Source organism: Helianthus annuus, chromosome 14, assembly GCF_002127325.2.
Source record: "Helianthus annuus cultivar XRQ/B chromosome 14, HanXRQr2.0-SUNRISE, whole genome shotgun sequence".
NCBI lineage: Eukaryota > Viridiplantae > Streptophyta > Magnoliopsida > Asterales > Asteraceae > Helianthus > Helianthus annuus.
In genome coordinates this window covers 160243080-160255567 of record NC_035446.2, presented here as the reverse complement: position 1 = coordinate 160255567, position 12488 = coordinate 160243080, and the positions used below count along the sequence as shown (strand labels likewise).

At 35.5% G+C, this 12488-nt stretch overlaps 1 protein-coding gene across 1 annotated transcript; it reads right to left on the bottom strand.

Annotated features, from left to right (window-relative positions):
* Window positions 1–6262: 6262 nt before the first annotated feature.
* On the bottom strand, window positions 6263–11162 carry LOC110904640 (amino acid transporter AVT1C). Its single transcript, XM_022150481.2, has 13 exons — window positions 10971–11162; window positions 10567–10789; window positions 9206–9528; window positions 8361–8575; window positions 8202–8225; window positions 7862–8042; window positions 7553–7775; window positions 7317–7452; window positions 7198–7217; window positions 6948–7093; window positions 6821–6864; window positions 6674–6736; window positions 6263–6571 (listed from the first exon to the last, which is right to left on the bottom strand). The coding sequence occupies exons 2-13, from the start codon at window positions 10743–10745 to the stop codon at window positions 6476–6478; spliced, it is 1650 nt and encodes a 549-aa protein (XP_022006173.1). The 5' UTR covers window positions 10746–10789; window positions 10971–11162; the 3' UTR covers window positions 6263–6475.
* Window positions 11163–12488: the final 1326 nt, after the last annotated feature.

Here is a 12488-nt window from a genome sequence, read left to right as displayed (position 1 = left end):
GATTTTTTTGTATAATTAAAGAAACTACAATAATCATTGGAATGTACAATTGGACACTTTTTAAACTTCCTGACACACTCTTAGGGAAAAACAAATAAAATAATAATAAAACAGTACATATTTAGGTTAAAATCAGAGTCGTCTTCTTCATCTCTTGTTCATCTTTTTCACAGTTAAGCATCCGCTGCTTCTCGCTGGAAAATAATTTTTGATTATGTTTTACTCTTTTCTCTGCACTATAAATACTCTGGTGTTCACGATTTGAAGGGTTAAACTATATATAAAAAACGATGGTAGGTAGCATACTAATGGAACTTTCGTCGGCCGGGGGGTCAACGAACCCCCCCTGACCACCTGTGGTTCCACCGATGACTGCCGCCAACCCCTTCATCATGCTTAAACTCAAAGATGAGAGGAGTATTCATCGGTAAGGAAATAGGAGAGAGACAGGGCTAATGGTGGGTCTCATTCTCATCCTGTCAACTCGTCGCTGAGTTCTTCAGTCAACTGAGACTTTCGATGTTTGTCCCGCATATCACTATCACACTTTTACCTTTATTTATTTTTTATTAAAGAGAAGAAGAGACAAAGGGCTTAGGTGGAGTGGTGCCAATACTTAAGTGCAAAATGAAGAGCGAAGAGTGAGTTGACATGACATAGTATGATTGGCTTAGATAAAGAAGTGACTACTCCACTCGAGTGGAGCACCCTTTACACCCTAAAGAGAAATGTTGTGGGCTCACGTTTTTTTTGCTCTTTTTCAAATGAAGGCTTCTTATTGGCCACCAAGGCTGTAGACATGGGTTCCACAATTCACTCTCTTTTAACGCATGTTATTCCACTCACATGACCCCCTTTGGAGCCCCTTTAGCACCCCTAAGGCTGCGTTGGGGACATTATTATGTTGATGTGGCAGTGTGCTTTACTCCACACCATCCAATCTAAGACCATATGTTATTAAGTAGGTGTAAGCCACATCACCTTAAGTAGCACCTCAGACACCACATGCTCTCACCGTGAGGGTGCGTGGCCCCATCACCCATTTATTTGATGAGGCCAATAAAGTTTCAAGTCTCGTCATCTTACCTCTTTATTTATTTAGTTTTTTTCCCTTATTAAATTTAGAGATTATTCTTAAATAATTTGTATTTGATAGACACAAATTCTTGTTTATTTATTTTTTTTTAACATCTCAATATAAGTTTTAACTAAAACGAAGTTGTTTTCTAAAAATAATTTTTGATCTCGTAAGTGGTTCTAACACGTATTGACATGTTAGATGATGAGTATTTGTTTAAAAATATAATTAACTGTTAAAACTAATTACTAAAACGAGTGAATTGCAAGGATTGTCCTTTATCTTTATACCCATCTGCAGGCGCTGTCCTTTATGTTTAAAATTGACGAGTTTTGTCCTTTATATTTTCAAATCATACACGTTTTGTCCTTTACCCCTAACCCAGTTAGATTTTTCTGTCAAATCTGGTCATGTGCAATGCACATGAGAGTAAAATTGTCTTTTCATCATATTCTTTAAAAATACATAAAAAAGAAAAAAAATATTATATATCAAAACAAGAGTGGGGATCCTACGGAAAGTGTGTTTTTCCTAAAAAGTGTAAAAAGTCATAAAACACAATAATTTCAGGCATAAAACACACCTAAAACTCACAAATAATAGAATGAATATTACTAAAACACCATATTCAAACTCTAATAGTCCATAAAAACTTCAAATACACCATCGTAGAACTATGAATATAAAACACACAATGCTAAACAACATAAAACACAATAATATTTGTCATTCCACAATCAGAGCCTTAACATCTAAAACACAACACAAAACCCACATACATGATGTTTTAGTAATCTTCATCATATTATTTGTGGGTTTTTGGTGTGTTTTATGGTTGACATTATGGTGTTTTATGACTTTTTACACTTTTTAGGAAATTTGGACTTTCTGGCCAACTCTTATCCTCAAAACAAAACCCTTTTCTTCCCCAAATCAATCTCATTTCAAAACCCTAATTTCTCTTCCAACAACCTGCAACAATTTTTTATAATTATCTATACAAACACAGTCACTCTATATTTTTATAAAATACAACAACTTGAAGGTTTTGAGTTATCCTACAACAGATCTGGAGTCCAATTTTTAAGTAAACAGTGGTCTTCTCCTTCACAACAATCTGGTCTCGACTCACTGCTCATCACTGGTCTCGAGTCATTCATTCTTGTGTCGCAACAACTTCAACAGGTCTCGAGTCATCATCGTTGATCTTCATCAATCATCTTCATCAATTCCACCAATCAACCAGAAGCTACAGTCATCATCGTTCATTCCGACTCGAAACAACGTCTATCCTCACTTGATTATGTCATCTCCAAGTTTGTCATCAGCAACAACACCACCATAGCCAATACCTGCAACTGCCACCCCATGGGGGTGTTTGGGGTTCCTTTTTTTCCACCTCCTTTTGACTTATTAACTTTTATAAGTTAATAAGTTATAACAATAGTGTTTGGCAAGATAAGAAGTCCTTTTAAAATAACTTATGATTTGTATTATGAGAAGGCAAATTTGAGAAGTCAAGATTTGTAACTTCTCAAATAACAAAAGGACTTTTAAAGAATTTATGACCATTACACCCTTCACCTACTTGCCCCTCCAAACACTGCCGCCATCTTCAACAGCATTAAAACAGAGATCCTCAATTCGGTTGAGTATAACAATTTCATGAATTTGGATTTTTAATATAAAAAATGAGTCTTGTGCAAATGTATGGAGGCCATATTAATTCATCATAAAAAAAGCTCTTGCACTACCTTTTTCACGTTTTTTTTATTATTCTCGTTGGCATTTCATCAAACATTTATAGAATGACCTATCTGTTCATCTTCTACACTATTTGTTGCAATTTCAATACCTAATTCTTCATTACAGTCTTGTCAACCATCCTTCATCCTTGTAAAAACGAGTTCCTTCGAGTATAGAGACAATCTATGAAACTGATATATGGTAGATTACATACAACATTGATCACTTTGATTTTTTGAAATATGTTAATTTTCAAAAAACTTTGTTAGTATACTTGAATCCGGATTATAGGTCTGTCTGTGGTCATAAGTTAAGCCAGGTGATGTTATAGTCTTTTTCAAATGAGTAATTTTATACGAATCGTGCGGATGATGATGGTATGTATATGGCAGCGATAAGAGATATGATTGCGCAAGATATAATGGAATCACGAAGAAGAACATAGTATGACATTAGTTTGTTATTCCGCTGATCTCCGACAACCATCACAATTTGATTTTACACGTTCCAATTCCGAGTTGACGAGTCAAATGATTACAAGATCAAGGTTTCGAGTCATTCATCACAATTTTTTTTCTTTTTTTATGTATTTTTAAGAGAAAACTGCCCGGATAGTCCCTGTGGTTTCGCCTTTTTTCACCTATAGTCCCCAACTTTCTAAAATTACCTGAATAGTCCCCAAGTTTTCAATTTTTGTTCCCGGATAGTCCCTAACGCGGATGGAGGTTAGTTTTTACAGTTAAGTGGGTGTGAAATAACTATAATGCCCTTAAGTAAAACAAAATGAATTAATTAAGTATTTTTCTTAAAAGATAAAAACCAAACTCATCCACCCACCCCTATCCCCACCTAAGTCTGTCTTCATCTTCATCAAACCTTCAGGCCCCCTCTCTCTCTCTCTCTCTCTAAACCACCACCACCTTCATCTCCACCACCACCGTAAAACCCCACCGCGCACCGCCTATCAACACCTCTATCACCAACCCATTGCCCTCATCGCCTTTCACTCCCATACCACTCAGCCACCACTGCCACAACCACCCCCGCCACAACCACCACCGCGGCCGCCATCATCACCACTGTTTTTAGAAAAGAAAAGATCCGAACAGAGTGGGAGTAGATTGATAAGAAAGAGAAAGAAACAAGTGGCGGCTGAAAAGTTGTTAGAAATTCATTAGGGTTTGTTTATTAATTTATGTGTTGTGGACTCATGAGATAGAAAGATGAATTTAATTTTATTATTGCTTTGGGTGTTTGTTAAATCTAGTTCAAAATAGCTGGAATACCCCCACATGGCAAGACATAAATTTCCCTTTTTCATCCCACATTCCACTTCTTCACTCAACAAATTATCTCAATCGAATTTGCAAATCTTTATTTAAATCAAAATTCAATTTTTTATGCAAATCATCTTCAACGATTCAAGGTTTGTCTTCCTGTTCCTGCTATTTTAATCATTAATATGTTGATTTTTTTTGTTGTATATTCATCTATATAAAGATGATGGGTTACAGTGAAGATTGGATTAAGGTGGTGGTTATGGTCGCATGGTGTGGTGGTGGTGATGGTTGGGAGTGGAGGTGGTTTCTGATGGTAGGTTTAGAGAGAGAAAAGGATGAGAGAGAGGGTGATGGTAACTGGTGGGGTTTGGTTGTGGAGATGAGTTGCAGAGGTGAGGGTGGGGAAGGGCCCACAAAGCTTTATTTTAATTAAATTGTTGTAGTTAATGGTGGGGCCCATTAAATTTTAAATGTTAGTGTTTAATTTTATTTTTTAAGTAAGGGTATTTTTGTAATTTCACACCAACTTAACTGAGAAAATTAACCCCCATCTGCGTTAGGGACTCTCCGGGAATAAAAATTGAAAACTTGGGGACTATTCAGGTAATTTTAAAAAGTTGGGGACTATAGGTGAAAAAAGGCGAAACCACAGGGACTATCCGGGCATTTTTCTCTATTTTTAAAGAATAGGGTGAAAAGACAATTTTACCCTCATGTGCCTTGCACATGACCAGATTTGACAGAAAAATCTAACTGGGTTAGGGCTAAAGGACAAAACGTGTATGATTTGAAAACATAAAGGACAAAACTCGTCAATTTTAAACATAAAGGACAGCGTCTGTAAATGGGTATAAAGATAAAGGACAATCCTTGCAATTCACTCTTACTAAAACATATAAAAAATTAAAATAAAAATTCACTTACCCTATCATATTTCATAATCATAACAAATATTAGTAAGTGTGAAAGATGAAACTATTTCTGTCTAAATGAAAATAATGATTTTCCAACACCTTTTTAACCTTGTACTATTTCTGTCTAAATGAAAATAATGATTTTCCAACACCTTTTTCACCTTGTACATGGTGTGAGTACCCTTTATTTATTTATTTTAGACGGGTTGATTGTAAGAATCAATTTTGTTCCAATCATAAGGGGATACGGTGTGGGTGAGAGATCCAGGCGGCAAACCCGTTTGCCGCGCGGCAAACACCGCCGCCGACCAAGTTTGGTCGCGGCAAAAGTTGTAAAGCGGCGAGCCATTACCGAAGCGAGAAGAAGAAAGGAAAGAGAGAGGGGGGTATGGGGTGGGGTCCATTCCAATCTCAACCAATCACACCTTTTTCCTTTTTTTTTAAAAAAATAGTTTACCACTTCACCAAGTGTTTAAACCATTGCCAACATTTTTCACCAAAGTTTAAACACTTTTGCCTAATTGACATGGCGCGCTCTCATTGGTCGGTTTTTTGGTTTGCCACTTTAAAGTGTTTAACCACTCCTTATACCCTAATCATTTCTAGTGTTGGTTATTTTCATTAGGATTATAATCATCATTTTATCAAATAAAATAATGAATTTATGCTCCAACTTTTGAAAAATCGTAACTTTTAATAATTATAGAAAAAAAAGTATATGAATTGAACATGTTACGAATGTGAATAAAAACAAATCCTAACGAGTCTTTTAAATTGATTAATTATTTTATGTAGTAGATCAAACTAATTCTTTACTTCAAAATAGATTCAATCAAGTTAAAGAGTTTTAAAACAATTTTGGTTTGTTACGGAGAATTTTTAAACAGCTAATAATAATATTTAAAACAAAAATATATTAATTTTTAAACTATTGATAATAAATATTTAAAAGAAAAATATATTAAGTTAATTTCAAATTTTAAAATGTTTAAGATGGGAAAAGAAATTACCAACTGATAATAAATGCTTAGAAGAAATTATATTAAATTAATTTCATGTATTATTAAAGCTTTAAAGATGGTTTTTAATTTTGTAAAACTCGTATTAATATATAAATTATGTTTAGAAAATGTATTTTTTTTCCAAATACAAGTATTTTAAATTAATATTGACAAAAATTATTAAAGATACACAATATCACAAGAAATTAAACTGTAGTCTGTTTTATCAATTAATGAAACTTATTAGAACACAAAATTCAGATGGATTGATTCATTGAAAGAGTACACACTAAAAGGAACAACACCTCTTCATGCTGATTCCATGAGAGAGGAGAGACAAAATTCCATGAAAACAACAACTAATTCCAAAATATATAAAAAATGTCTAATCTATTTTTATGCCCACACCAACATTAATCAAAAGCCATGCAAAATAATACAAGTATCAAAACATGATCATGACAACTGTTGAATGATTGCCGCCAGCGATGTATAGGTTCCAATACCTAAGGAGACACTTCCAACCGCGATGATCAATACACATAGCGATACCTACCAATCAAACCAAAACACCACAACGAGTTGATCAACGAACAAATTACATTGCATTTATAATCGAACATGAGTTTGAATATATTCGCTTTATGTTTATACCTGAAAGAGAGTTATCTTTCCCTTTCGGATGCTCAAAAAGCATAGACATGGAAGTATCAACGTCTGTAACAATGACGATTATATATTTGTTATACGTAACGTAAAAAACATGAAATTAAGTAGTTGATAATGTGAACCAGAATATACCACTAGCATGGTCATTAAAGATCCAATGAGTGACATCACAAGACCTGCAAGAAGAAAAGATATAAAATCTTTACTTTATACAAAAAAATTAAAACTAATTTACGGGTTTGATGATGTGGGAACTTACCAAAGAAGGGGATGCAAAGGGCTACAAGCAAAGTTGATAACACTAAACCCGTTCTAATGAGGATGGAATAGATATGAGACTTCATATGGTTTGATGGTATTAACTCCTCAAGACTCATTGCGACCGGAGATATTGTCAAAGCATACGTGGTTCTAGTTAAGGAATACAGTTAACTAACTGTTATAGTTTAGAACTGTCCATCTTTTTCAACATATTAGTTTTAAATACAGTAGTTAAATCACAAGGATATTTGGTAAATGGATTGACTACCTGCAAAAGAAGAAATGGAGGACATGAGTACCCAAAATATTCGGAAATAAATTGTATAACATATATTTACCATAAATCCATAATATGTAATTAACTTACCGTAGTCCACACAGCAAGTTTGGAGGCGACCAAGTTCGTTGGCAGGTTAAGAGTAAACTGTGATGCGGTTGATTCCCCAAACATCATGTATCCCATTACAGCGACTCCAGCATACAGAACGCCACATATACAGAAGCTGCATAGCGAATAGACCCAAGTAAGTGACACAAAATCATTCAAAATGAATATAATTTTTTTTTTTTAATTTAAGAGCTATCGCGTCATTGGTACTTTACCTGGTTAACAGGACCATAGGATATTGACTCCTTTTTGCCATTGATGTATAGATATTAGGAAAGACTGCATGTCCTGAATAACAGTAGCCGTAAAGCCCTATAGCGACAGGGAAGCTAGAGAGATTCAACGCCTTTGTGGTTTCGATTTGAAAACCAACATTATCCACCAAGCCAACCCAAAACAAGCAACCGGCTGCTAGAACGGAAGCAACAACTCCCCCGGCTGGATAAACATAAATGACAAAAAGTTAAAAGATTAATAAAAAAAATTAAACGGTTTAAACTTTAAAGATAGTTCGTATTACTTACCAGAGATGTAACTAAGAACACTCATGTCACGGAGCCAGACTGTAGGAAGCACGGCGAGAGCCATCATAATAGCAAATAAATAATGTGCATTAAGTATAAGCCCTCCCAGATTTAAATGCGCATTTGGAAACAAAGATGATAGATTATCACTCTCCAAGATTATATATTCCACGCAACACGCCTGTAGCAATTTAACAGATAGATATTTATGCAATCCGGAGCTTATAAAGATTGACGGATTAGTAGATCAAAATATTAATTCGTAAAGTACAAATCCTTATAAAACTTATTATTTTCAACCAATTTAAACTTAAGCCATTAAAGAGCCGGAAATACTTACATATAACTCCACATACAAAATTATCTGCATCACAACCAAAAAAAGAAAAAAAGGATAAGTTGGTGCGTATGCGTATATGTACACGTGAATGAATGAATGTATGTTCTCTTCATTTAAATAAGAATCAAAGTATGTCGCTTGATAAATAAGTAAACTTACGGAAATAATTAAACGTCCTGTGGTTCCAAAGGCAGCCTGGCCGATATCTGGATAAGTCTCGAGTCCTGGCTGACTATCTAAACAGTATCGAAGGAGGATACCAGTGTAGAACGAGAGGACACCAAAGAGAAACAATAACAACAATCCAACCCATCCTCCTTCTTTGACTGCATAAGGAGTTGAAAGAATTCCTACCCCACAAAGAACATTTATGCCTACACAAAATTGTCAAGAAAAAGATTTTATGATCATATACAATAACTGAATCACATGTTTAACGCAGAGAAAAACAGATAGTTATGACACGTTAAAACATAAAGGCAAATTAACGTATACAGCTATATAATAAACATGTGCTAGAGGAGGCAGTAGTCCAAATCGCAGATGGGGACCAATCTACCCTTGTTTATATCCTAATGTTGGGGCCGAAAAAATCGCGGGGTCCATCAAATCACCCTTCTGAGCAGAAACCGTGGCCCTTCAAGACCCGTATCAAGATTTATCCTCATGGAGTAAACCTAAGATAAAACTAGGACAAAGCACATACTTCAAACATGTCAACGTTCTATGGGAAAATAGCCAAAATGGCGATCTTGGCCGATGAGTTTAAACAGAACAGCCTTAACTTTCTTTGTTTTTTTACAAAGGTATTATGTGGTTTCTATTTTAACTAAAAAATTGTTTCAGCCAACCAGAAGCTTCCACGTGGCACACCCTACTCTAAAGGATTGCGACTTGGCGATTCCCCCCCCCCCCCCCCCCCCCCCCCCCCCCCCGCGGGTGTTACACAATGTTTTATGCTAATTAGCAAGATCAGAAAACAGAATTTTGTTCATGTCGCATACCATTAACCACAGATTGACCATATGAACTCTGCCTAGCCAGAGGAAGTTCATGTGAAACCTTAGAAGACTTCTGATAAGGCGGCAACTTTTTCGCAGACGATCCACGAGGAGGAAGAAGCGAATGAGAACTACGCCGTTCCTGCGGCTGCTGGTTGTCTGTTGCTGGTGGCAAAAAAGGTTTGCTCAAACTTGGAAGTATCTCAGGAGTATGCCTTCTTGTCAGTGATGACGAAAGGAATGAACTGCCCAATCGCGACAACGTAGGAGTCCCCAAAAAGTTCAGGCTTGGTGATGGTACACTACTGTACAAATCAATTGATTGCCTGCAACATCATACAAGAAACTTTGTAACAGATGTTACAGATCTAACAAAGTTGCAGACTTTACATAAATTCTTGAAATATAAATAGTAAAACAAGATTCACTAATAAACTGTCAAACATAAAGGGAATCAATAAAGTTGGAATCTTTGAATCAGGGATTGTGAAAAGTTCCAGAATTTACATATATCTTGAAATATGAGTGGTAAAACTAGGGCTGTCCAAAAAGCGAATTTACATATATCTTGAAATATGAGTGGTAAAACTAGGGCTGTCCAAAAAGCTCGCGGCTCGGAGCTCGCTCGGATTTAGCTCGGAAAAAGCTCGCTCGATATGGATCGGTTTGAAAGTGAGCCGAGCTGGCTCGGCTCGGTTAGAGCCGAGCTAGGCTCACTTTCTAATCGAGCGGAGCCGAGCCGGCTCGGCTCACTTTCAAACCGAGACATATCAAGCCAGCTTTTTCCGAGCTAAATCCGAGCGAGCTTCGAGCGCGCTCCGAGTCGCGAGCTTTTTGAACAGCCCTAGTTGAACGTGTTATTGGCTTGTGATGTATTAGGTTGAACTTATTTTGAATATGTTCTTTTGAATTATGGAATAATATGTTAGAATACTGAATTTTGAGAGCTATGTATTAATTTTTATTTTTAAAATCGAGCCAAACCAAGTTGAGCCGAGCCAGCTCGGTTTAAAACCAAGCCGAGCCCGAGCTTAGATTTTCTGCTCGGTTTCAAATCTGAGCCGAGCCGAGCCGAGCCAGCTCGGTTTATAATCGAGCCGAGCCTGAGCTTGCCCTAGCTCGGCTCGGCTCATGATCCGTAAAACAAGATTCAGTATCTAACTGTCAAACATAAAGGGAATCAATAAAGTTGTAATCTTTGAATCAGGGATGGTGAAAAGTTACAGAATTCAGATAAATCTTGAAATATGAATGGACAAACCAAGATTCAGTATTTAACTGTCACCCACATAGGAAACACAAAGGGAATGAATAAAGTTGCAAACTTTGAATCAAAAATGGTGAAAAGGTGGAGGGAGACTTGCCTGTAACTTTGAGGCCAGGATGGGTTTAAGGAACTGGGCTTGCTCTGGTGATGTGGATTATCATCTGAATAATTTGAAAATTCTGATTCATTCCCATCATCTTCTCCTCTAATGGAATCTTTGTCATCATCTTCATCACTCTCAATGAAAAAAGCTTGATCTGATTCTGAATTCTTCATTCTCTCTCAATTGTTTTGTTGGTGCTCTGTTCAGATCTCTAAACCTTCAAAAACAGAAAAGTTAATTAATCAAAATAAATGTGGATCGAAATTGGAATAAAGAATCAAATTTCAAGATATGAATGTGAACAAAAAGGTATAAAATTAAACAGAATAAATCATCTAATAGAATTAACTAAAAAGCATGAATATAGAAAGAAAAGAAACAGAGCTTTTGATGAATACCACAGAGGTTGAAAGCGAGATGAAGAACAGAGTGTTCTGTTTCCTCTGCTTTTTGTTCTGTTTATAATATCTTCTCTGGTAAACCTGCCTTCCTGCCTGCCATTTATAGTGTCACATCATCCATTGGTGCCCCCAATCTCTCTCTCTCTCTCTCACACACACATACACAGAGAGTTGTGGGTTGTGTAGCTCATGGAGATGACGACAAGATGCGTACTTTCGTGTGATTGGTGAGTGTTTTGTTTTTGAGTATTCATTTGACTAGTAAAAGAGTGGCCACGTTACTACTTTATTTCTTTAACAAAATTATATATGTATAAGCCTACCTATGCATATATTAAAATTTAGAGTGAATTGCAAGTTTTGTCCTTTATCTTTAGGCTATTTTGCAAGTTTTGTCCTTTATGTTTAAATTTGACGAGTTTTGTCCTTTATGTTTAAAAATCATGCACGTTTTACCCTTTGAGCCTTAAAAATCAAGCACGTTTTGTCCTTTATGTTTAAAAATCAAGCACGTTTTGTCCTTTATGTTTAAAAAATCAAGCACGTTTTGTCCTTAAAAATCAAGCACGTTTTGCCCCAAAGGGTAAAACGTGCTTGATTTTCAAACATAAAGGACAAAACTCGTCAAATTTAAACATAAAGGACAAAACTTGCAAAACGGCCTAAAGATAAAGGACAAAACTTGCAATTCACTCTAAAATTTATTATTGTAACAACATGATTATTGTCATATGTATCTAATACTGTTTTTTATATCATAAATGGTTTAGATTTCGAGAAACATGTAATGAAGATTTTAAGAAAATAAATATAACATGACATAACTAATTTTGATATCTTTACCAAGATCTGCATTTAATTATGTAATCAAGGGTGGTAATCGGGCGGATTGGGACGGGTTTAGGTAACCCAACCTTAAACCCGATTAGATAAGTTTGTCTTGAACACATCTTAAAATTCGTCGGGTTTATATGGGGTAATTATATGTCGAGTATCGGGTATACCTGTGGATTTTGGGTAAACTCGTTAATTTTAAATAAATTATCATCAAGTATACCAGACGGCAGACCTAAAACTCGTCGAGTATTGGGTAACTATAAATCAATTACATTCAACGTTATTACTATAAAAATGTATCAAATAACTACTGTTTTGGTCAAAAATCAAACAAAGGATAATGTAACCAAATCTGATTTTGTGAGGTAGTGTGCTCGAATGGTGAACAAGTATATGATTAAATGTGAAATGTAGAGAACAATGAACACAATGATTTATACGAGGAAAAAACCCTTGATCTTTGTGCTCGATTTGGTTCGGTTTTTGAAACAAATTACGTAAAATTCAAAATTAAAAGTATAATTCAAAGTTTAAGAATTTTTCTTAAATGTATACATTTAAGTTAATGAGTAAATTACAAGTTTTGTCCTTTATGTTTGTCCCAAATTTCAGGCGATGTCCTTTACCTTTAAAATTGATGAGTTTTGTCCTTAACGTTTCAAAATCTTGCACGTTATG